The 27377-nt window shown below is 37.6% G+C and overlaps 1 protein-coding gene across 17 annotated transcripts in view; it reads right to left on the bottom strand.

Moving 5' to 3' along the window:
- The window catches only part of PICALM (phosphatidylinositol binding clathrin assembly protein), a 105885-nt gene that overhangs the window by 69399 nt on the left and 9109 nt on the right, over window positions 1-27377 (bottom strand). For all 17 annotated transcript variants that reach the window (XM_025286197.2, XM_025286195.2, XM_025286196.2 and 14 more), the window contains exon 2: window positions 1323-1465. In XM_025286197.2, coding sequence (XP_025141982.1) covers window positions 1323-1465 — 143 coding nt within the window. The remainder of the gene's footprint in view (window positions 1-1322; window positions 1466-27377) is intronic.

Below are 27377 nucleotides of genomic sequence, written 5' to 3'. Positions count from 1 at the left end.
ATACTGGTTCAATCCCGGGGTCAGAAAGATCTTTGGAGCAGGAAATGGCAACCTACTCTAGTATTCTTTCCTGGAAAATTCCATGGATAGAGGAGACTGGCAAGGCTACAAGTCCATGGGGTCACAAAGTTGCACACGACTGAGCACTGGGCAAATTATTACCTTATTCACCTCTGAAAGTCACCACTGAATGTCTGCCTCTTTAGCATTGCAGTTGGTTGTATTTGTGGCTTTTTCTTGCTAAAGAATAAACTACATAGTTTATTCTTTAAGGTAAAAAAATATATACAAGCCTGAAGTTCTTCTGAATAGATGATCATGATCTTACATAAACACATTCCGAATAAAAATAGAAACTATTATTATAGTTAAGATGAAAATGTTTTAGATTACACTGAAGCTAGTATATTCAATTTTTTCTACTGACTCTGTATATTGCTAATAATGAGTTAGAAAGCAACTGAGTAACATGTCCTAAAAATGGGTCACATGTGTTACCTAAGTAATCATACTTCAGGTAGCACTCCTGAAAATAACTTTTAAAACTTAAAAACTACAAATATAATCAAAAAAGTCCTTCCTCATCTCACTGGGAACTATCTCCTAGCAATCAGTGATCTGCATTTTTCTAAGGCACATACCAAGGTCCTAGATTTATCTAATTCCATTCAAACTTTCTTTAAACACAGTTTTAAATACTCCTTTTGACACAATTTTACAAGTAAGCATACTAGGCTGAGAAAATCAAGAACTCAAAAATTAGCTACTGGGCTATCATGGAAAACAACATGATTCTCTCCAGACGTTAAATTGCAAAGGTTTATGCATCTTATTCGTTACCCTTTCTGGGTAATGAAGACTTTAGACACAACTCTGCTGAAGAAGGTATTCTTCTATCAGACCCTCTCAGCAAAATGCCATCTTAGTCCTTAATATCACAGCCTTGAACTAGGCAAAGGGCTTCTCCAAACTATATGAGATCAGACAGAAACCTGACTGGGCTGTAATGAAAAACCAAGTGAACAGAGACAAACATATAAGCTATCCACAAAGGCCTGCAAAACCAGAGCTGCTTACAGAACCCATCTCCGGGTACTAATCTTTGCTTCTCAATCCCATTACTGAAAGTCCCCCGTGCTCTGACCCACTTTCTGCTTTCTGACTTAAAAGGCAGAAAAAAAAGTGTAGGGTCTACAATTCTATTTCTGCCCTTTTGACCTATATTATTCAGTTGCTATAGGCATTTCTGAGGTGTCAGTGGGAGAAGCAACCTGAACCAGTCAACACCCCTAGGACACTTGTTAACCAAAAATACTGCTTACCTCATTTCCATACACCATCAAATGATGAGTTGTAATGAGAGATTTGAAGACCACCACCCAACTACTGTTAGTAGTTCTTTCAAATAAACTGTCTGCTAACTGCGGGATGTTCACATTCATCTCATTTGTGCACTGAATTAAGTCTGCAATAAAAAAAAAAAAAAGATCAATTTACTCTGCTTTACTTTTAACGGTAGGGTGTGCATACTAATAGAGTAAAGGTTTAACAAGAGTGGAACAAAAATGGATAGTTTGGAAAAGTTGTTAAAAAATCCTCCCAAGAGAACAACTGAGACAGAATTTCTATCTGAGAAGTAAACAGGGCATTGATAAATATCACATAATTAATCAATAATACCAGAAAGTAAATCAAACTTCCTTCACCCTGAAGCACATTTTATTGTTTCAACGCCTTGGGTAACTCTCAGTTCTCTTACTTCTCATAAAAATTTAGAATTACAATACTAATAATATTCATCCCTACAGTTAACTCATACATATAGAAACAGACACAAGCTGAAGGTCGAACACCTTTATTAAAATCCTCCCTAGAATGCTGTGCTTGTACTAATAGAGCAGATATGTGGTCTGTGAGCGGACAGGACTCTCAGTTTGTTTATAGAAAACGATTCTCATTCTTTTCTCCCTTCAGTTCTGAGTTAGCTCAGTTTTCACTTGATAGCAACTAGCTAATATTGACAAAACTGAAAATGGCTGAAAGCTTCTCAGTGCAACGAATTTCCAAAGAACTGATTCAGGAACTCTACTCAATTATTACTCTGAAAACAGGTAAAACAATTTAAGTTCTAACTTTATATTTTAAAATATAAATAACTGGAAAACATTACCATAAAATAGTCTAATCTACAATTGTTCTAGCACCAAAACTGAAAGAAAAAGTTAATATACCTCTCAGAATTTCACCTCATATCTGCGTCACAGATATTACTGGCAAATTCAATGAAGAAAATACAAAATATGATCCAATTTAGACATGTAATGAAGAAGATCAAGAAATGAGTTGTTTTAAAAGTATGCATAAAACAAAATGTATAATAACTACCTCAGTTGTAAGTACCATTAAGGGGGAAAATATTATTTATTTGTGACTCATTAAAAGTTTGTCCACTTTTCACCTTTAGTACCTAATGATTAAATATGAACTCAAGTGATCTAACTTGGCTGTGATTGCTAAAAAGAAACAATGCAACTATGACCGTTTATCTGCTTATAATCTTTCAAAAATGTTTGTTTAATAGGGCCAATTTCTGTACAAAGTAACATCTGATAAGCAAATGCATTTTAGATAAGCAGTTACCCTGGCCAACAATGCCTGAAGAACAAAGCACAGACGAGTCAAACAGAATGCCCATGGATCACAAGGCTTTCACAATTGAGACTACTTGCAACAAAAATTAAATAGTTCATCCACTTGGTTTGAATTGTTCAGCTTCTGATATTTTACTTCTCCTATTTTAAATTTGATCTTGAATAGTACTTTATACCTGCCCCAAGACACTGAATATATTGTACTTGCCTTATTCCAAATCTCTCAAAATATAATTTACTGGGAGCAAGCCCTATCTATGTTCTGCTCATTTTGAACCCTTTAAAACGTCAAGCACAGTGATCAAGTTTTGATTTTAATTATATGAAGTTATATTCCTAGCTTCCTGTTTTCCCATGGATTTATTCTTATGTATCTGTATTTTTCTTTATCCTTCCAGAAATTCTCTTTGTAAGTTATTCATTTAACAGTTACTTCTCACAATGATGTCAATAATCATTTTACTCCTCACAATCTTACTTTCCAAAACTGAACCTGTCACAAAATTTTTTGTCATAATACTTGCCCAAGGGCACTTCTACATGTGTGTACGTGTTCGCACACCCACGTTTTTGTGAACATTCCCTAGAGCCCATCAAGAACCAAGTCTCTTAAACTTCTAGATATCCCACCTTCTCCTCTCCACCCCACTGACAAAGCCAGAGTGAAGATCCTATGTTTCCCTAACTAGAAGTCAACCAGTCCTGGGAGTATTTAGAACCAAGTTAGGGGGAGGAATTATCATACCCTCTGAAGGGCATACCCTCTTACCGGCATGTGAGGACAAAGATGAGGGAGACTGGCATGCCATGCACAACTGACTCTCTGCAATTAAAAGCTACCCCACCCTGCTCAGCGGTACAGAATCCACCTGCAGGAGACACGGGTTCAGCCCCTATCCAGGAAAATCTCCCCCACGCAGGGCAACACGGCTCTGTGCGCCACACCTACTGGGCCTGTGCTCTAGAGCCCAGAGCTGCAACCACTGAGGCCCGCACGCCCAGAGCTCGCGCTCCGCAGCAAGAGAAGCCACCGCGGTGAGCAGCTCATGCACCTCAACCAGAGAGCAGCCCCCACGTCAACAAAGACCTGGCACCGCCAAAAATAAACAAACATTAAAAAAGAAAAAAAGCTGCTCCACCCAAAACCGTCCCCACTAAGAAAATGCTGGACTAACTGGCCTCTTCACTTCTAATGAGATCTCATTTGGGGTCTCACCCACCCCACATGCCCAAATAAAAACTGGCCATGACACTGACTAAACCTCAATGATCTCCCATCCTCCTTGTTGAACCTTAACTTCCAAGACGGGCTTCCGTGGTGGCTCAAATGGTAAAGAATCTGCCTGCAATGTAGGTGGCCTGGGTTTAATCCTTGGGTCCTGCAGATCCCCTGGAGAAGGGAACGGCTACCCACTCCATTATTCTTGCCTGGAGAATCCAATGGACCGAGGAGTCTGGAGGGCTACAGTCCATAGAGTTGGACACAACTGAGCGACTCTCTCTCTCATACACACACACACACACATATTGCTGCTTCACACCCAAATCCTTCCATTCTTGCTCATTCCTCAAAATGAATGATGTATTTTCCTTTGTGAAATTCTCCTCTCCACAGACTAAGGTACCCACCACACAGACACTAAAGCTGGTACACAATTCTACACTTTTATTATTTACTTCCCCATCACTCTCGTCTAGAATCAGAGATTTTAAAAAGAATCTGCAAATACTTTTGTTGGTAATTTTCCATATTCTTAATCAGGGAGGTTAAGTAAATCGCTGGATTAGTCAGAGACAGCCTGATTCTAAATGAAGCCAAAAGTGTAGATTTCAGTTTCAATGAGCATTAGTCAGAGACAGCCTGATTCTAAATGAAGCCAAAAGTGTAGATTTCAGTTTCAATGAGCATGTTACCCAGTAGATTACGTATACTGCATCTATGGTATATTCCCTTTGTGATCAGCTCTCCTCATCACTTTGCTTCAGTTACACTAATGTCTCCTTTGCAATGCCTTCCACGAGCCAAGCACTCTTAACCTCAGGTGTTCAGTATTTTGTTCCTTCTGCCTAGAATATTCTTTTCCCAGATATCCACACTTCTCTTACTCCTTTATTACTATAGATCTTTGCTCAAATGTCATCTATCAGATGAACATCTCTAAATATTTATAAAAAGTAACAAAGCCTTAAGGCAATCCTCTACCTCCAAACCCTCACTATACCCTCTTATTCTGTTTTATTTCTTTCCAAAGCACTTATCACCTAACTCATTTTTAACGTGTTTAATGTCTTTCTCTCCCAATTAAAGTATAAGTTCCAAGTAGGGAGGGCTCTATTATGTTCTCTGCTGGATTTCCTAAGAATAGTGCAATGCATACAATGGTCACTCACACTTTTTGAATAAATAACATTTATTTTAGTATGCACTTGAACAGCCCTAACATGACCATTCAAAATGTATTTTTTACACAAATTACACCAACGATCTACAACTCTTTGCACAACCTGCAATCCCCAAAAGGTTAAAAACAGACCTAAGCCCATCACATGAGGAAATTCTCAACTTCAAAGTTAAAGGGGATCAAACAAGTAATGGTTTATTGTAAGGTTATGAAAACTATATTTCATAGCATTTAGAAATGACCACATAAAAATGGAAGGAAAACTCCAGAAGCTAAAATGTAACACTTCAAATATAACAGGAAAAATAGGATAAGAGTTCATGCATAAATTCAGAGTAGACCAAATGCAAAAACCAAAGATATACAAACGTTTCTGGGAGAAAATACACTGCACGATTACACAAACCCTGCAGAACACACTTGCCCGTAGTACTTTAACTCAATCAGTCATTTTCTGCAGGGGTAATTTTTCCTCTGAACAATGTTTCTACTATAGTAGTAACTTGAAAATGCTTCTAAGCTTGAGCCCCAACAATTCAGGAAGGAAAATGTTTTCCACACCTCTAATCAACCAAAAGCCAATTGTTTCAAACAAATATCAAGCATATCATGGAAACCTTGATAGCTTCTGCTTTTCTCATTCTCAATTCAGATTTCATTTCTTAAAAAGCACAAACTTGAAAGTAAACTTCCTTTACCATCAAAAGGCTTCCAAAGTAGAAACTCATATTTTCATTTAGCTGTTTACCTTAAGAATAGAAAAAATGTAAAACCTTCTTTAATATTACATTAGTAACAAATCCTAAACTCTACACTCAAAAAAAAAAAAAAAAAACTATATGGCATATAGGTTCTGTGCTTTAAGTATAGGTGAGAATTCATGAGGATTTCTAGTATTTAAGGGCAGAGGAAAACAGGCCTACTATGGAAATGAAGAGCATTTTTCCACACAGAGACAGCAGAAGGAACCAATCTAAACTTTTAAAACAAAATGCTCAATTTTATTATTTAATATGCCTCTCCAACAAACAAGGTCTGGGGTAGATAAAATAAATGTTTACTGCATTAACACAGGTAAGGTACTGACCCATAGGTAAGGTCACAGAAGCTCACTACTAAATACCAGACTTAGTAACAGAATTACATTTTTTGTAAAAGATAAGGATGCTTGGAAACATATACAAAGCAAATACCCAACTAGCCAATTTAATGTAGGTTCTAAATTTCTTGCTAATTTAAAAATAATAAGAAAAGCAGTGAAATGCAAATATATATTTTTGTATTCATCAGGACATGTTCAGTAAAGTACAAAAATTAAGAAATAGCCAGTTACCAGATAGCCACAGATCAGTATTGACTTGTCGAAGGGTAGATTTCCCCAAGTCAGGCAACCCAGTCAGTGACATGCACCATTAGCAGAATGTAAAAGCCTCAAGTTCTCATCTAAACAGGCACTCACTAGGCTATATCAAAACTACAATGATACCCAAAGTAGATTTTCTAATAAAAGAGCTTGCCTAAAGCTAGTCTTTAAAAAAAAAGCACAATGCATCACAATCATTTAGCCACATATTACTGTCTCTTTCAAAAGGGTCATTTCGAAAGACACTCCTTTTGCAACTGCCTTCAGAAATTATTTTAGTAGCATAAGATTGATCTCTTCAATCATCTAGAAAACTGGAGACACACTCAATTTGGAAGGCAAATTAAGTGGTTCATCAAATGTTGCTTCGCTGATCAGATCTTCGAAACTTTTCCTGGGTAGGAGTACAAACAAATATTCACCAAGAAACAGCAATGAGAGGATAAAGAAAAGCTTCTGAACTTTTGCTATAAAGTATCAGCACAGTTTTTTTCACTTAGGAAAAGTCTGAAAGTATTTAGAAAACATGCAAGTTGAAATCAGACCTCAGACAAAAGATGTCTGGGAAACAGAATGAACCATCTTACATCATTCAATTTTTTGTGTAAATGGTCACAAAATATGGTCCAAATTAAGATGTAGCTATTTTCTTTAAAGTTTCTGGGATCCTCTGTGAGAAATGTGTTAGACTTTCACATAATTTCCATTAGAATTAATTCAAAAATACAACCTTTACAGACTGATTTATACCTTAAGAAACAAATCTAACCAACATTTTAACTGGATTTAAAATTAAAACTAGGTAAAGACTCACATAATATACTCAGTACAAATAATAAGGATTGAGTTAACTTGAGAGAGGAGAGAAAGCAGCATTCAAAGCACTAAAAAGAAATGACAATAATATCCCAAAAGTTCTGATAAGAGTACTATGAAGCTAAGGTACCTAAGTCAAAATGTGAGTGGACACGTTCAATAATGGAGGAATACTAGCTCATTAAATGACAGCAGTCTGGTAGTGAAATACTATGAGGCCAACAAATACACAGAAAAGAAAAAAAGCTGAGTGGGGAAAATGCTCACAGTATATTATACAAAAACCATGTTAAAGAATACTGCAGAGTAACATTAAGATCTCAGATATACTCTATTTTCTGATGTATAGCATATTTGCCCAAATATGGAGTGATGCCAAAAGAACTGAACACTTTCAAAATCACTCAGCAACTAAGTTACATGTATAACGGCTAGTTAAAACCGGTATGTAAAGGAACTATATCACTATTATTCCCATAATTTCACAAATTTCAGTAAGGACCTCTCACATCACACAGCAAACACGTACTGTAACTAATTCCAGACCCCTTAGAGCGTATCATGATCACTGGCAGAAAAGACAGCATTGATTTCTTCCTTTATTTCCTCAAGGATGAGGAAGAGGTGGTACAAGCACAAGAGCTGCAAGTGTAACAGCTGGAAATCTGGTAGCCCCTGTTGCTGAGGTAGACCAGTACTCTGAATACAAGTTCAGTCTCACACCATTGCAGGTGAGTCTTGAGTAAACTCCAGAACCAACAAAGAAAGTAAGGCAAACTCCCATCTTACTGAAAAAAACAAAAAAACAAAAAAAAACAAGTTGCAGCTGCAGGGAAAAATCAGCCTGTTGGCACAACTAGGTGTGCTATTTCTGCCAATGTGTTTTCTGCAAAAATAAATGGACTAAGGACTCACACTGGTGAAAATTAAGATTCATACTGGTGAAAACTAAAATGTAAAGATGACTTGATAGCTTGATAATTATATATAAGTACATGACCGACTTAGTGGACATGGGTTTGGGTAACCTCTGGGAGTTGGTGATGGACAGGGAGGCCTGGCGTGCTGTGGTTCATGGGATCGCAAAGAGTCGGACACGACTGAGCAACTGAACAGAACTGACAGCTATATTAAGAGCAGGATAGTATAGTTATATTTAATCTGGTTATTGAGTAGTAAGTTTTCTTTCAACTGTTTTTTTTTAAATCATATAAGAGGTTTTGCCCCCCTTAAAAACTATTCAACAGAAAAGCTGCTATAAATCCTCACAAATTCTCGCATTATCTAGCTCTCAATTTTAAACAAAATTTTTGAAGAAGATATATTAACCTGAAAACACCTTCATGAGTGCAATTTCAGGTGCTTATGGAGACCACCAAAAGAAAACAACTTTTTTAGAAAGAGGAATAAAAAATGTAACAAGATTTAGGAAGTGTTGAGTATCTTTCAGTTCATTTCAGACAGTCAGTCGTGTCTGACTCTTTGCGACCCCATGAATCGCAGCACGCCAGGCCTCCCTATCCATCACCAACTCCCGGAGTTCACTCAGACTCACATCCATTGAGTCGGTGATGCCATCCAGCCATCTCATCCTGTGTCGTCCCCTTCTCCTCCTGCTCCCAATCCCTCCCAGCATCAGGGTCTTTTCCAATGAGTCAACTCTTTGCATGAGGTGGCCAAAGTACTGGAGTTTCAGCTTTAGCATCATTCCTTCCAAAGAACACCCAGGACTGATCTCCTGTAGAATGGACTGGTTGGACCTCCTTGCAGTCCAAGGGACTCTCAAGAGTCTTCTCCAACACCACAGTTTAAAAGCATCAATTCTTTGGCACTCAGCTTTCTTCACAGTCCAACCCTCACATCCAAACATGACCACTGGAAAAACCATAGCCTTGACTAGATGGACCTTTCTTGGCAAAGTAATGTCTCTGCTTTTGAATATGCTATCTAGGTTGGTTGTAAGCCTCTTTTAATTTCATGGCTGCAGTCACCATCTGCAGTGATTTTGGAGCCCCAAAAAATAAAGTATGACACTGTCTGAATGTTGAGCTTTAAGTCAACTTTTTCACTCTCCTCTTTCACTTTCATCAAGAGGCTTTTGAGTTCCTCTTCACTTTCTGCCATAAGGGTGGTGTCATCTGCATATCTGAGGTGATTGATATTTCTCCCGGCAATCTTGATTACAGCTGGTGTTTCTTCCAGTCCAGCGTTTCTCATGATGTACTCTGCATATAAGCTAAATAAGCAGGGTAACAATATACAGCCTTGACGTGCTCCTTTTCCTATTTGGAACCAGTCTGTTGTTCCATGTCCAGTTCTAACTGTTGCTTCCTGACCTGCATATAGGTTTCTCAAGAGGCAGCTCAGGTGGTCTGGTTTCCCATCTCTTTCAGAATTTTCCACAGTTTATTGTGATCCACACAGTCAAAGGCTTTGGCATAGTCAATAAAGCAGAAATAGATGTTTTTCTGGAACTCTCTTGCTTTTTCCATGATCCAGCAGATGTTGGCCATTTGATCTCTGGTTCCTCTGCCTTTTCTAAAACCAGCTTGCACATCAGGAAGTTCACGGTTCACATATTGCTGAAGCCTGGCTTGGAGAATTTTGAGCATTACTTTACTAGCGTCTTTAGAACACTTTAAAAAATAGAAAGGACTGGTCTCCTGTACATCTGTAGCAAAGGAAAGAAGTAGAACAAAGGTATATCTAAGAGAAGAAAGAATTCAGATGGAGCTAGGTAAACAAAGCTAACCCTAAGGTACTCTACATTAATACTTTGCTGAAATTTACCTCTTGTATCACCGATTATACAAGCCAAGTTTGCTGAACTCTCCATAAAGTTTAAAATAAATTCCTTTTGTTAATGCCATCATCAAACAGTTGCCTTAAAATTTTAATCACACACAAAGCATATTTTTCAAATCAGCTCAAACTACTGTCTCTTAAAATTATCTATTATTATTTAGGCATTTGTCTCTTTATGACATCAACTTGTTATAAATACATAAAAATCTCACAACAAGAACAGAAGAAAGTTCAAGTCATGAAAGCATTATATAGAAAAACATAGTCTTGGAACACTCTCAGAATTCAAAGCCACTACCTTCTTTTTCAAATGAAATAGTCGTTTCACCCCTATGAAAATTCTTCAGCCTCCTATGTAAAAGCATTTGTAACAGGAAAAGTCTGAAAACCATGTTGTTGTGGTGTAGTCTGCATTCCTACCACTAGATGGCAGACTGTACAGAGAAACAATAGGACTCTGGTAAGAACAGACGTGGGGCTTTCCAGGTGGCACAAGGGTCAATAATCCACCTGCCAATGCAGGAGATGCAAGAGGTACGGGTTTGATCCCTGGGTCGGGAAGATCCCCTGAAGGAGGAAATGGCAACCCACTCCAGTATCCTTGTCTGGAAAATTCCATGGACAAAGGAGCCTGGTGGGCTACAGTCTACAGACCGGGTCTCAAAGAACTGAACACAAGTGGGCGAGTGAGCACGCACACACACACGAACAGTCATGGCTCCAAGCTTAGCTATAAACAAACACCTTAATTTTTAGACTGTTTAGGATTTCAGGCGGTTTCCAAACCTAGATAACTTTAGTCCCAACCCAGATTCCAAATAAGATTTCAGAGGTGAGGAGAATCGCATTTTCGTAAGCACTATCTCAGAGGTACTATTACAATGTCTAATTTTCCACACAATGTAAGATAACAATAAGAAGTTACTTAACAGAATAAAAACACATCACTTAATATAAGAATAAAAATTTTTATTTAAGTTGAATAGGAAAACAAAACAAAAGCATTACAGTGTTCCAACATAAAAAAAATTTACATGTCCATGGTATAAGCACAAGGTGTTCTCCTTCCCTTCTCTGAAGATCTGAAATTTCAGAATTACAATCCCACCTATAGAAAAGAAAACAATATGTTATTAAGTATGTACCAAGCAATTTAAGAGTCAATGCCAAAATTACAAACTCTTTTTTTACTACATTCTAACAACTTGATAACAGTTCATCAATCCAGTTAAGGAGACATATCACGGCTCTCAAAAACAATCAAACACTGGATCAGAAACACACAAAAGCTGATTTCCTAAGCAGAATAAAAGGTTGGCTAACAACACAGAACAAGCTCTGTACTTACCTCTACCAATGCTGTAAGTCAGAACAGTCCGGGGCTGCAGAAAATATGCAAAGAATTCTTTCATTCCACCGAGACCAGGTAAAAGGAACCAAAGTGTAAGAGACTCTGTGAATGCACGTTAGAGTTCACTAAAGGAGAAAACAAATTACATGGAGAAGTTCAAATAACTGGGACTAAGTCTGGAGAAAAGTATGTTATTACCGGCGGGTGAGCAAATGTCCTCGTTTTCCTGAAACAGTCTTGGTTTACACCTGTTGTCCCAGTGTTCCATTCAGACAGCATATACTTTCACTCTCAACAGTGCCCCAGTTTGGAATATAAATTATATGTCACCCTAGTTATAAGTGACCTAATAAAAGTCTACATGCAGCTAAGGAATTAACACACTATCATCATCTACTCCCAATGTATTTGCATTTTTCTTTCTTTGAGGGCTAAATTCTGGTCCTAGCCTTCCTACACAAACATGCTTCCAGTCTATTTTGTCCTCTCATCCCCAACAAAAACCTCTATGTAAATGATTCTCAGATTTCTTCTCTGGGAAACTGTAAATACTAGAAATTTTCACCTCTATGTCCAAAAATATCTTATGTTTAAAAAACAGAAACATACTCTCAACTGTTACAAGACTGTCCCACCATTTTTAAGTGATCAAGATTCATTCTTAGATTTGTTAAAATAAATTCAGTAATCTTTTTTTGCTTTTATTGTTCACATGTGTGGCATGCTATTTTGTACATGCATTGATATGATGGGATAAATACTTGTAGATTTATAGGTGAAACAAAAGTCCGTTTCTCCACTTTAAGATCCAGAGAGGAGAGACGAGGAGGCAAAAAGTCCTCCCCAGAGCTAGGTTAATGTTACTCAGTAACAGCCAAGCCCACGTCTAGAAAGTAGGAATCCAAAAGAATTTTAAAGGCTTCTCTTAAGAATTTAAATCTGTCTAGACAGAGAGAATAATAAATTGTAGTTAGCCTCTGTGCCAGAATCTACCTCATCCAGAAAACACAAGTTTCATGCCTCCAATGCAATTAGAACAATAGAATCTTTATATTCCATCTTCCCACAACTTTGCAAACCTCAGTATGAACAGAAATCTCATTTCTTCTATAATACTCATTGCATGGGGTCGCAAAGAGTTGGACATGGCTGGGCAACTGAATAGCAACAACCCTCATTGCATAATATGCCAAATATTTAAGAAATACACAATAGTGGACAGTTTCTGCCACTATATACTAGTGAGAGAAACAATCAATAAACGAACAAAAGCATGTCAAATGGTGAAAAGTGCAAAGGATTTCTTAGCCCTTAAAAAGAATGGGCCAAGTGTTAGGGGGAGGCTGTTATTTATACATGATAATCAGGAGCCTTGGATAAAGACTACTGAAAATTACAGTAACAATGATAGTGTTACTCCAGTGGCTTGGAGGCCTATGGGACTGACTGCCATGATCAATTACCATCATCCACGTAACACAGAAGTACAGAGGCATTCATTCCATCACCTGTCTGCTTCACCCTTGCCAAACCTAAGTCTTGATGAACAGCAACCTTGTTGATCCTGCAAAAGCCTCTAGCATTACCCAGATAGTTCAGTAAGAGACGGTGGGAATCTCATTTATTCACACACTTCAAAATTAAAGCAGAGCAGTATGTTCCCCTTCAGTGAGTCAAAGCGGCACCAGTCATCTACTACAGTTCATGAAGCAGACACCCTTTTTAGAGTAAAATCCGTTTCTGAAAAATCTTTTTTCTAACTGATATAAACAGTAATGACAGATACAACCCAAAATAGTAACCACCAAATAACAGCCCATCTACACGCCTTTAAGTTTTGAAATAATGCTCTGTAAGTGAAAAATGTGAGGAAATAATACATTATTAATAAATCACTCTAAACTAAGGCCAAAGTATTTTTCCTAGTGATTACTAGGAGCATTTCAGCCAAAAAATCTCCATTTTCATACATTTCATAACCATACAGCTGTTTTTATAAAATTCACTATAAACCCATGTTTGCCCATTTCTCAGCATTACAAAAAAGAATCTGAAAAGTTCATAACAAATCAATTTCATACAAAGCATAATATATTCTGAGATTAAAATCTACTTTATAAAACCCCTAAAACTGAAGATATTATTTTTTCAACTTAAAAATCCCATGTAAACTATGCTTCAGTAATATTAAAGAATTAAAAAATCCCACCAGTTTAAATGTTTGCTGATCTGAAAACATTTTTTTCAGAACTATGCAAGAGAATAGGGAAGTTATTCCAAAATAAAGGTATCTGAATCACTCTATGTTTAAAAGCCATTAACCTAAGTATTTTAAAGCAAAAATCAGTGTTTTGAAGATCAGTTCTATTAAAAATTGATATAATCATAACTTATTCTGCACACTGAACAGTAAATCATGGATTTATTTCCCCTAAATATAGACTTTAAGTATTTCTCAATATAAGACACTTTGATAAACTGACCTCTACTACTACAGAATTTGGAAACAATGGATTTAACACAACATATATTGTACATAGTAATTACAGTAGGTTTTTATTTAGTTCTGCTTTTATGTACCAACTTCAATAACACTAATAATAAAAGAGTAAGAATGAAAAGTTTGTTCTTTCATGCAAGTATCTGTATTTAGGTATAGATAGTATCACAAATATTGGAGAAGGAAATGGCAACCCACTCCAGTGTTCTTGCCTGGAGAATCCCAGGGACGGGGGAGGCTGGTGGGCTGCCACCTATGGGGTCACATAGAGTCGGACTGAAGTGACATAGCAGCAATATCACAAATAGTTTTCAATACTCACATTCTGTTTCTGAATGGGTATCTGAGGAACTCCTCAAATTTGAAAGAATGTATCTTTCACTTGATTGTTAAGATGATACAAATTTTAAAATGGTCCAGACAAGCAGCAGGAAAATTTAATCCCCTTTCTCCCTTCATTTCACAATACCAACCCTGCACCAATTTCTCTTTTGCTATAGTGACAGATAAGATGAGATCAGATCAGTCGCTCAGTCGTGTCCGACTCTTTGCAACCCCATGAATCGCAGCACGCCAGGCCTCCCTGTCCATCACCAACTCCCGGAGTTCACTCAGACTCACGTCCATCGAGTCAGTGATGCCATCCAGCCATCTCATCCTCTGTCGTCCCCTTCTCCTCCTGCCCCCAATCCCTCCCAGCATCAGAGTCTTTTCCAATGAGTCAACTCTTTGCATGAGGTGGCCAAAGTACTGGAGTTTCAGCTTTAGCATCATTCCTTCCAAAGAAATCCAAGGGCTGATCTCCTTCAGAGTGGACTGGTTAGATCTCCTTGCAGTCCAAGGGACTCTCAAAAGTCTTCTCCAATACCACAGTTCAAAAGCATCAATCCTTCGGCGCTCAGCCTTCCTCACAGTCCAACTCTCACATCCATACATGACCACAGGAAAAACCATAGCCTTGACTAGACGAACCTTTGTTGGCAAAGTAATGTCTCTGCTTTTCAATATGCTATCTAGGTTGGTCACAACTTTCCTTCCAAGGAGTAAGCGTCTTTTAATTTCATGGCTGCAGTCACCATCTGCAGTGATTTTGGAGCCCAGAAAAATAAAGTCTGACACTGTTTCCACTGTTTCCCCATCTATTTCCCATGAAGTGGTGGGACCGGATGCCATGATCTTCGTTTTCTGAATGTTGAGCTTTAAGCCAACTTTTCCACTCTCCACTTTCACTTTCATCAAGAGGCTTTTGAGTTCCTCTTCACTTTCTGCCATAAGGGTGGTGTCATCTGCATATCTGAGGTGATTGATATTTCTCCCAGCAATCTTGATTCCAGCTTGTGTTTCTTCCAGTCCAGCATTTCTCATGATGTACTCTGCATAGAAATTAAATAAACAGGGTGACAATATACAGCCTTGACAAACTCCTTTTCCTATTTGGAACCAGTCTGTTGTTCCATGTCCAGTTCTAACTGTTGCTTCCTGACCTGCATACAAATTTCTCAAGAGGCAGGTCAGGTGGTCTGGTATTCCCATCTCTTTCAGAATTTTCCACAGTTTATTGTGATCCACACAGTCAAAGGCTTTGGCATAGTCAATAAAGCAGAAATATATGCTTTTCTGGAACTCTCTTGCTTTTTCTATGATCCAGCGGATGTTGGCAATTTGAGGTCTGGTTCCTCTGCCTTTTCTAAAACCAGCTTGAACATCTGGAAGTTCATGGTTCACATATTGCTGAAGCCTGGCTTGGAGAATTTTGAGCATTACTTTACTAGCATGTGAGATGAGTGTAATTGTGCGGTAGTTTGAGCATTCTTTGGCATTGCCTTTCTTTGGGATTGGAATGAAAACTGACCTTTTCCAGTCCTGTGGCCACTGCTGAGTTTTCCAGATTTGTTGGCATATTGAGTGCAGCACTTTCACAGCATCATCTTTCAGGATTTGGAATAACTCAACTGGAATTCCATCACCTCCACTAGCTTTGTTCGTAGTGATGCTTTCTAAGGCCCACTTGACTTCACATTCCAGGATGTCTGGCTCTAGGTGAGTGATCACACCATCGTTATTATCTGGGTCGTGAAGATCTTTTTTGTACAGTTCTTCTGTGTATTCTTGCCGTCTCTTCTTAATATCTTCTGCTTCTGTTAGGTCCATACCATTTCTGTCCTTTATCGAGCCCATCTTTGCATGAAATGTCCCTTTGGTATCTCTGATTTTCTTGAAGAGATCCCTAGTCTTTCCCATTCTGTTGTTTTCCTCTATTTCTTTGCATTGATCGCTGAAGAAGGCTTTCTTATCTCTTCTTGCTATTCTTTGGAACTCTGCATTCAGATGCTTATATCTTTCCTTTTCTCCTTTACTTTTCGCTTCTCTTCTTTTCATAGCTATTTGTAAGGCCTCCCCAGACAGCCATTTTGCTGTTTTGCATTTCTTTTCCATGGGGATGGTCTTGATCCCTGTCGCCTGTACAATGTCACGAACCTCATTCCATAGCTCATCAGGCACTCTATCTATCAGATCTAGGCCCTTAAATCTATTTCTCACTTCCACTGTATAATCATAAGGGATTTGATTTAGGTCATACCTGAATGGTCTAGTGGTTTTCCCTACTTTCTTCAATTTAAGTCTAAATTTGGCAATAAGGAGTTCATGGTCTGAGCCACAGTCAGCTCCTGGTATTGTTTTTGCTGACTGTATAGAGCTTCTCCATCTTTGGCTGCAAAGATATAATCAATGTGATTTCAGTGTTGACCATCTGGTGATGTCCATGTATAGAGTCTTCTCTTGTGTTGTTCGAAGAGGGTGTTTGTTATGACCAGTGCATTTTCTTGGCAAAACTCTATTAGTCTTTGTCCTGCTTCATTCCGCTGTAGTGACAAGGACTCCCCAAATAGCCTTCTACCCAACTAAAACGCTACTACTGTGAAGACTGCTACTTGTAGAGCATAATCCTTGCCTAAATTTGACAAATGCCGGAGAACATTAGCTTTCCCTTTCACTGCTATACCTGGCTACCTTCCAGAAGGGTTGATTGGCAGGTGGGGAGAAGGGGGTGTCCGGTTTTTAGTTCTTTTTTCCCTATTAAGGGTCCTTCTCTGACGCACACTTATTTGACAGTGTGTCCTAAGATATCCTATTTGTTTCCAATCTGCTTTGAACAGTAATCATGAGGATGCTAATTCCACCCATCACTAAAATTCTGCTCTAGACTGTCTCTCCAACACTTCCGTGCTTGGTCAAATCCATTTCCATGTGCTAGGACTATACCATTACAGGATGAAGTGACTCAGAATAACTAGAGGCTCTAGAACCAAATTCTAGATTCACTATTCTACACCTTTATAACTTCATGGCATGTTAATTACTCACCCAGTTTCAAGTTCTCTATTTTAAAAATAGGGATAGCAGTCATTAATTTTCACAAGAATATACTGTAAGACAACATATTCAGAGTACTTTACAACTTTAAAGCACCATGAAATATTAGATATCACTTATTTTATTTAGTATCATATTTTATTAATCAACTTTAGTAGACTATTCCTCCATCACTTTTCCAATATAGTACTATACTGCTGCTGCTGCTGCTAAGTCGCTTCAGTCGTGTCCGACTCTGTGCGACCCCACAGACAGCAGCCCACCAGGCTCCCCCATCCCTGGGATTCTCCAGGCAAGAACACTGGAGTGGGTTGCCATTTCCTTCTCCAATAGTACTATGAAACCACCTCAAACACAAAAGGTGTCTTACAAAACCTTCAGAAAATGTATAAAGCCCAACCTCTTCCCACTGAGAAATGTTAACCAGATACTTGCACTCAATCTTAAGAGTGGCAAAATCTTTATATGTGGGGATTTCTTCATATTGGGTTTGCCAAGAAGTTATTTCAATTCTCAGTCCTTTAATTCTGTATTACTGGTGCCTTTGACAAGGCAAAGAGCTTCCCCTGGTAGCTCAGACAGTAAAGAATCTGCCTGCAAGGCAAGAGACCTAGGTTCAATCCTTGGGTCTGGAATATCCCCAGGAGAAAGGAATGGCTACCCACTCCAGTATTCTTGCCTGGAGAACTCCATGGACAGAGGAGCCTGGTAGGCTACAGTCCACAGGGTGGCAAAGAGTCCAACATGACAGAACAACTAACACTTTGACAAGACAAGGGATGCTGTTATCTCCATTGAAAAAATTTAAATACTTGCCTACCTTAAGTTAACATAAACCAGTAGCTGATTATTTAAAACAGTAATCTTTCCACTAGAGGATAGATGAAGACATATACATATTTTCTCTGAATTCTCTTTCTGTTCATTCTACATGGTTCAAGTCTTGTCATCACCTACTCCAATTATTCTAAAATTCACACATTTCTCTTTAGCCCTCACAAACCTAATTTCTAGTACAGACAGTAACCACTTCTTATCTGGAATGTATATTCTGCGCATTGGCAACCTCATTTTCATTCTGACTGCAATAAACTGAAGTTGACAGGGTATACAGAAGGAATCATAATATTCAACCCAAGTTCACAAGAAACAGGTTTCAAGATTTTTGGTATTCCCATTTCAAAATGCCTTAACTACTATAAGCCTTCATTTATATGCAAGGTTAAAAAGCCAAGGTTTCGGCCCCAGAGATGTAATCATTACTAATTCTAAATAATAGGAGAGCAAGTAAACTATGTTTATAAAGGGCCTCAAAAGCTACAACACCTTCTTGGTTGGTCACTGGCTAAGTTAGGAAAACCTAACTGATCAGGAAAATAAAAGAAAAAGCATTTTTAGGTTAAGTCTACAAGCACAAAGATAAGAAGCAGCTTAAGCTACTCTTAAAATCGTTTCCACCTCCTGATAGGAAGAAGCGGTCTTCTTTCTGCAATCAGTCAAGGAGTGTCTCAGCCTCCTGAGCTGCTTTATAAATACCTTTCTAACTTAGCTGCCAGTTGCAACTCTATAATTCATTTCTTTTTCTATAACTAACTTTTAAGTCAATACTTATCCTTCTTGTTTACTGCCACTCAGCTATGTTCATGCAGTGTTTCTGGGATGTGCTACCCAAGTCACCTGAAAATAATGCCTTTGTCCACTCCACGTCACCAATTCGAAACAACCTTTTGCAAGAGTATGAAAAACAAAAATAAAGGAGGGTTTATCCTATACCAAATCTAAAACCTCATACTAAACTAACACCTAACACTAATTCCAAACCTGCTAACTAATATACAACTATACAGTTCTGTGAAGAAAAGTTATAAAAGTTAATGTTGAGAAAAGAAAAATAAAAAAGGAAATACTGCCTGTTAAACCTTAACTTCTCAGTGATTATTAAAGAGCTGGTTTTACTTCTAAAAACAAATGTACAAATGGGAATAAGGATAATGTGATTGTATCTCCCAGATTTGAAAACAGAAGATAATGTCTTTCATGTAAAGAACAAGCCAGATCTTCAAAAGATCAAATGCAGCTATCCTGTAACCCTCTTGGATATTCAGTTCTTAAAAACAAATTCATGTAGAGCAATCCATTCAATTTTGTATTTATCTTCACAGTGGCCTTATAAATCAAAACTAGACCAACTTCTCAGTATCTCACCTGAAACAAAGCTAGGAACTACAATTAGTGAGATGTTTTGTTTTCTACTCTCCTGATAAAAATGGTACACACTTCCAAAATCTTGCCCCTCCCTTTTCAAAACTGCTATGTGAAGATAGGCAAACTGCACTTAAAAAGGTACAATAAATACTGTTGTTGTTGTTCAGTCACCCAGTCATATCCAACTCTTTGTGACCCCATGGATGGCAGCACAATAAATATTACAAGTTTCCTAATATAATTTAGATTGTATACAACTAAGGATTATTCTAAATGATACCAATAAGTTGCTTAAAGTCACAAAAGGTGAAAATATTGCCAAAAATAAAGATAGCTCATGCTGTATTTGTAAAGTTAGCTCAAGACTAACTATACATACATGTACCTGCAAATAACAGCAAACCTTGTTTTTTTTTTTTGGCTGATCCCTGACCAGGGATTGAACCCGGGTCCTCAGCAATTAGTGTGCAGAGTCCTAACCTCACAGCCAGGAAACTCCCTGATCTTCTCTTAGTGGTGGTCCCAAGTACACAGATGGTTGCAGACCAAAAAAGAGTAAGCAGCTACAATCACAAAAATGGATGCAGTGTTGGCCTAATACAAGTTCCAAGATGCAACCTCCATCCACAATATATATTCACAGTATACATATACTTCAAGAAATAGTTTCTCCATCACACAAAGAATCTTTGAAACAAAAATAATGCTTAGATTTCTATAGTTCTATGAAATAAAAATAAGGGATAAAAATAAGGTTTAAGGCATTAATTCACAAATTCATCACTTAACCAAATAATTTTAAATTACTGTGCAAATGAACACATGGTGATAGATTAGTGATGCATCATTATATACCATCAACTGAACTCCCATTATACCCGACAGCCAACAAAAGCAAGATAAATAGCCAGTGTACAGCATTTAGTCTGTAGTTAAGGGACCACACCATTACCCCTTTTCAGGTATCAAGTACATAATCCTAGCATGAACACTATGAACTTATCAAGTGAACCAACTCACTAAAGATCAAGATCATATCTCAATATTTGCAATAAAGATGAATTCTGTCCAAGAACTTCACATTTAAAATATAAAACAAAAAAACTGCTGACTAGATAGCTCATTCACCAGCCCAGCATAGTAAGTTCATTATCTTCATCAAAGATTTATTAAATATTTACTAAGCTATTATTCGGAGAAGGCAATGGCAACCCACTCGTGTTCTTGCCTGGAGAATCCCGGGGACGGCGGAGCCTGGTGGGCTGCTGTCTCTGGGGTCACACAGAGTCGGAGACGACTGAAGCGACTTAGCAGCAGCAGCAGCAAGCTATTATTATAGACCAGGCATTATATTCTGGGTATTGGGGATACCAAGATGAACAAAGCAAAAATCCCTGTTTTCAGAAAAAATAAACAGGCACAAGATGCTTTGAGAATTTAAAATAAAAAGAAGACAAAAACCAGAAAAAAGAAAAATGCCTCTGGAGATGGACAGAGGAGCAATTTGATTACAATTGCTACTTGCACCCAAAGGGAACAAACAGGAAAGGGTGAAACATCTTGTGTCAACCTGACTGAAAACTCCGAAAAGCAGGCATTTGCAACACGGGTGGGAAGGCTTATAAAGGAAGTCTTTTATTATCAAGTATTTTAACATTGTACAGAATTCACATATTTTTAATAAAAGAAAATTCACATTTTTCTTGGCCATTTTCTCCTAAAACAAAATCACAGAAAACAAAGCTATACCCCCACTCCCAATGACAGTAAAATATGCAAGTTAAAATTGTTTTTCAAATAAAGATAATATATATCAGAAGATGAGATACTGTAATGGAGAATGAAGCAAAGCTCATAGTGAAACTCCTTAATCTTAATTTCCAAAGCACCAAGCCAAGAACAAAAAAGCTAAAGGAGAAAAAAAAAAAGCTAAAGGGGCCCAAATACAGCATCACAGAGTAGAGAGCAGGGAGGTAATTTAGAAAACAAGTAATTTAATGAGAAAGGGATTTTCCTAAGGTCATATGGAGCTGGGGCCAGGACACCACATTCCAGTTCAGGGCTTGTTCCTTTTAAAAGTATAAGAAGTTGCTGTTTCCAAATATAATCTTACATATTTACAGAAATTATATTTCTCAAGGAAAGGCCTTCTCCTATTTCCAATTCCCTCTAAGTTCTCTGTGAGCTACAGATTGTCCAGATTGCCTCACTTCACCCAAGGTTCTTCACTGCCATTTAAGTGTTCATTTTATTCCCTATTTCCTTCTATTACAGTAATATTTCTCATTATGTATCTGTACAATAGAGCTAATAAAACTACCTACTCAACAGGCTTTTTTTTAAGTCAACCGTGTTAATGCACGTCAACTGGTTAAGAAAGGATTCTTTAAATCTGAGCTATTATTTCCAATAAATGATCTGATCAGATTTTGTGTAATAATGAAGACTGAAAAGGTTCCTTAAGCGTCAATAAAATATCTTCAGATCAAAATTAGGAATGTATTACTACTGTTTAGAAGATTTCTTCAATAATTCATTCCTGGGCAATCTATAGACTCAGAAATCCTCCAAACTTAGATACCGCCACTATGATGCCATTTTTAATAATCAAGTTAACATGAAATGCTAAAGGCAGTAAAATCTCATTCTCAGCTTATAGATCAGCAAAACTTGCATTCCCTATTTTAACACTGGCAGCAGAAAATATAGTACAGCTTTGAAAATCAGCTTTAACTAGGGTCCAACTTTACCTACAGTAGCCAAAAGTGAAAGAAAGAAAGTGAGGTCGCTCAGTCATGTCTGACTCTTTGCGACCCCGTGGACTGTAGGCCGCCAGGCTCCTCTGTCCATGGGATTCTCCAGGCAAGAATACTGGAGTGGGTTGCCATGCCCTCCTCCAGGGGATCTTCCCCACCCAGGGATCAAACCCGGGTCTCCTGCATTGCAGGCAGACGCTTTATCCTCTGAGCCACCAGCGAAGCCAGGAAATGAGAAATATCTAAAGGTCACAGGATTAAAATCCATATTCCCTCCACAATCTCATCCCAGACAGTTGTTCCAACTATACTTCCCCTCAGGCCTGACCTGTCCTTCCTCTGGCCTCAAAGCAGCCCATTTATCATCTACAAGGAAGGTAGATTCCTGTTTACCATCTAGATTCCTTTGTTTCCCAAACACAGTTCCAGCTTTGCTACCTACAAAGTTTGCTCATGCTCTTTCCTCCACCTGAAATGCCTACCCCTCCTAATTACCATTTAAGGTCCATTTCTCCTCCTTTATCAAAAGCAGTTATCTCTCTCCCCTCTAATTTTCAATGACATCCATTCTGAGCTTATCTTACACTGTTGCCCCATAATGTAACCATCTGTATATGTCATCTTCCTTACTAGACTGAAGACATGATCAAACAAATAATTTCACTTTTAGATTTCTCAATAATCTCAACACAGTAGCTTGTTTGTACTAGTAGACAACATGTAATTGCTAATGAGTATTAATTTCCATTAGACTAATAAAGTCTTGTTCCGGAGAAACTGACCTTTAAAAAGCTAAAGAAACTAATAATGTATCCTATGTAACAAATTGCTATCAATTGTTAAATCACATAAATCAAACATGCCCCCAAGAATCTTAGCAAACTTTTCCTATTCACACTGACTGTCATCGGATAATAAGATAGTTTGTGTTTAAGTTCATTCATAAAGTTGAAACAAAAAAACTTCTACCTGCAGACAAGCCCACAAAAGTCATTCAATCAGTGTACCTGGTTCTATTCATTCAGCAACCCAAACGACCACATATAACAACATTCAGTACTTCTGCAGTTCTCTAACACTGGCATGGAAAACTGGGAGAGCAGCTAACAGGAGGAAAGGGAGTCTAAAATGAAGATCTGGACAGAAGAGACCAGAGTTTATCAAGGTAACTCCTATCTGTTTCAAGACACTTTAAGGGCTCTCTCTCCAACCTCATCACCCCCCATTCTCATTAACAGTTTACATTCCACCATATGACACTCACTACTCACAGTTTTCACCAAACACACCAAAATGCTCTTTCTTGCCTTTCTGTCACTGCATGTGCTAATCTATTTAGAAGGAATTTCTCTGTCTGTCTGGCAAATCTCTGTTCATCCTTAAAATACCTGTTACCTCGTCTACGAAGCTGTCACTAACTCCTTCAAAATTAATTACTCCATCCCATATTCTGGTACTTTATGTAAATAATATTACGCATTTATCTCAATGTATTAGTTATTTGTTTACACATTTTCACCATTAGCTCTCATGTTCCTTTTAGGGTAATGACCAAGTGTCATTCATTTTTCCAATATTTCCTAGACTTCAATCACTTTTCCTTACCACTCCACCCACTTAATGCTTCTTTCTAACCAGGGTTTTTGCTGGCCCTGTGCAACTCAAAAGAACTCAATCTCTGAACCTTCACCCCATAGTCTTGCTCATAGAACAAGCAAAAGATCCTAATATAGTTTACTAGATAATTTTACTAAATATATGAAATTTTTTGAAAAATTTGCTCTTATAATTATTTTTCCATTCAAGGCCTTCTCCAAGAAACATAAAGTCAAACAAAATGCTCAGTTCTTGAGTCTGTGGGTACACAAATGAATTAAGATTTATCTACATTATACTTTCCCAAAAATTAATTTGGATTTCAAGGAGTCAATCAAGGTCAACATCCAGTTCATTCACTATATAGCCTTTTAAAGTCATATATTTCATTTCTAACTATCTTCCTTTGCACTTTACATGTTCTGCCAATGTCTTACAACAACACACACAAGCAGGCAGCAAGTAAAGCATTCATAGCATTCTGCGGTCAAGTGAACCACTGCAGATAACACCAAGTCTAAAGTCAAAGACTGCCAGGAATACACTTACAACAATCATACATTAGCAAATAAAATTCATAATAGGGAAAAAAAAAAGCATAAGAAACATTTGAAGTCAAATATACCAATATTAAGTAGGTCCTGGAATAAATATTTTAAGTGTGTCAAACTACCCTAATTTTATATAATCTAACTCCGGAAGTCTACTTCTTAACGTCCATAATTCCTCATGTTTTCAAACCGTAAAGAATAAAAAGTAGCTTCATTATGAAAACAGAAAAAAGGTGAACCAAACAACTACTACTCATAGTGAAGACATTACCCCTACAACAATCTTTCTCTTCCTTCATAGAAAAAAACCTAAAACATTGTTTGGTAGCACATTAGCAATCCCCCAAGAAAATTTTATCCCTCCTTCCTTGTTTAAGCATCTTTTCATTACAAACTTGCTATATGCTCTATTTAGCACAGTAAAGAAGACAAGCAATTATAAACGCTTATAATTATAGAAGCTATAGAGCGTTGCATCACATGAAAAGTGTCATTATGGGGAAGTGTAAGATATTATGGAATCATACACACCATTCTGTGTCAACAAAAGTAACTGCTTATTGATCCTCATCCAACTATGTGTTATCTCTTCACACATTTAAACTACCCTGAAAACGTTAAAAAAAAAAAAAAAAAAAAAAGTTTGTTGGATTAGATTAAGTGCTCTACCCAATTAAAAATGTTTGACATGAATTTTCCACAGTCAATGAATTATACCAGTACTGGAGAATGCCATTAAGGAAAATTTTTTGTCCCTCATTAGTCTCTACTTCTATGTCACACAGAAGAAACAGAGTTGTACCCCATGTCAACCTCAAAAGAAGGGGAAAAACTCAAATATCCTCCATTTTCCTTACTATCACCTTGCCGCCACACACCATATATAAAAATTAACTCAAAACTGATCAAACCTAAAAGAGCTAAAAAACATAAAATTCTCAGGAGTAGTTAGAGCCTAAATCTGCATAACCTTGGACTAGACAACGGTTTCGTAAGATAAAATAGCAAAAGCACAAATAACAGAAAATACAAAAAACTGAACTTCAAAATTAAAAAGGTTTGCACATCATTTATAAAAATATTATGAATCACTATACTGCATACCTGAAACTAATAAAATATTGTAAATCAACTATATTTCAATTTTTAAAAGGGCAGGGTGTAGAGGGGTTACTATCAAAAAAGTAGAAAGGTAAAATGCAGGATGGGAAAAAACAGTCATAGAAGTCACATAAGGACCTACTCTCCAGAATACCAAAGAACTCTTCTGGGCTTCCAAATAAAGAGCCAAATTTCAAATGAGCAATGGATCTGAATAGACATATTTTCAAAAATATACAAATGGACAGTAAGCTCAACATCATTAAAAAGATGTTTAACATCACTAGTCATTTGGAAAATGTCAAGCAAAATTATTACCAGCTTCCCTAATAGCTCAGTTGGTAAAGAATCCACCTTCCATGCAGGAGACCCAGGTTTGATTCCTGGGTCAGAAAGATCCACTGGAGAAGGGATAGGCTACCCACTCCAGTATTCTCGGGCTTCCCTTGTGGCTCAGCTGGTAAAGAATCTGCCAACAATGTGGGAGACCTGGGTTCAATCCCTGGGTTGGGAAGATCCCCTGGAGAAGGGAAAGGCTACCCACTCCAGTATTCTGGCCTGGAGAATTCCAACGACTGTATAGTCCACGGGATCACAAAGAGTCGGACACAACTGAGCAACTTTCACTTCACTTCAAGCAAAATCATTATACACACATAAACACACGTATGTATGTATTTAACTAGGATGACTGCAATGAAAAAAATTTAATTAAATTTTAAATACCCTGAAAATAATAAGTGTTAGAAAGTATACAGAGAAACTGAAACCTTTATACATTGCTCTTGGGAATATAAAATGGTACAGCTGCTGTGGAAAACAACCCGGTAAACCCTCCAAAAGTTAAACATTTAACTATTAGAAATTCTTCTCTTTGGTACATACCCAAGAGAACTGAAAACACATGTTAACACAAACATTTTTATACAGATGTTCATAGCAATACTATCCTTGGTGGATTTAAAGGGGTAAACAACCCAAATGTCCATCAATGGACGAAAGAACAAAATGTGGTCTATCCATAAAGGGAATATTATTAGGGGTTCTAGAAAGAATGAAGTATTGTTACATGCTACAACATCCACAAACCTGGAAAGTTTTATGCTAAGTGAAAGAAACCAGACATGAAAGGCCAAGAATTGTATGATTCTGTTTATATGAAATGTCCAGATTAGGAAAATCCATAGATAGAAAGCAGATTACTGGTTGCCAGTGAAAGAGGGTGGCGAGATTGGGGAGCTGACTGCGAACAGATAGCTATTTTCTTTTTGGGGTGTAGAAAATGTTCTGGAATTAGATAGTGGTAAAGGTCACACACAACATTGTGAATATTTGATGTTATGTGAACTACATCTCAATTTAAAACTTGCATACAAGAGATGTCCCTGGCAGTCTAGTGGTTAAGACTCCCAACTTCCACTGCAGGGCGAGCAGGTTTGACAGCTGGTTGGAAAACTAAAATACCACATGCCGTGAGGTAAAGTACTTCCCAAAAATTTTGCATAAAAGAATCCCTTTGCCTCACAATCCCCCTTTTCACAATAGCTCTGTATGACTTAAATGACAAAATCTCAAATTGTTCAATACCGTGCATGAAATCAAATTTCTGTAAAGAATTGTTTCAAATACAACAAAAAGGTCTGCAAACCCTTTCCAGAGTGAATATCACTGTAATTACTTTTGGTATATACATGAACTAAAGTAAGGTTTCTGCATAGGAGATGTATTTAAAATGTTACTTCTGTATTTCTCAAGCTTTCACAAGATAACGAACTCTATTCAGTTCAGTTCAGTTCAGTCGCTCAGTTGTGTCCGACTCTTTGCAACCCCATGAATCGCAGCACGCCAGGCCTGTCCATCACCAACTCCCAGAGTTCACCCAAACTCATGTCCATCGAGTAAGCG

Source organism: Bubalus bubalis, chromosome 5 (genome assembly GCF_019923935.1).
Source record: "Bubalus bubalis isolate 160015118507 breed Murrah chromosome 5, NDDB_SH_1, whole genome shotgun sequence".
Taxonomy (NCBI): domain Eukaryota; kingdom Metazoa; phylum Chordata; class Mammalia; order Artiodactyla; family Bovidae; genus Bubalus; species Bubalus bubalis.
The sequence above is the reverse complement of the archived record's forward strand: the minus strand, read 5'-3'. Positions and strand labels throughout refer to the sequence as shown.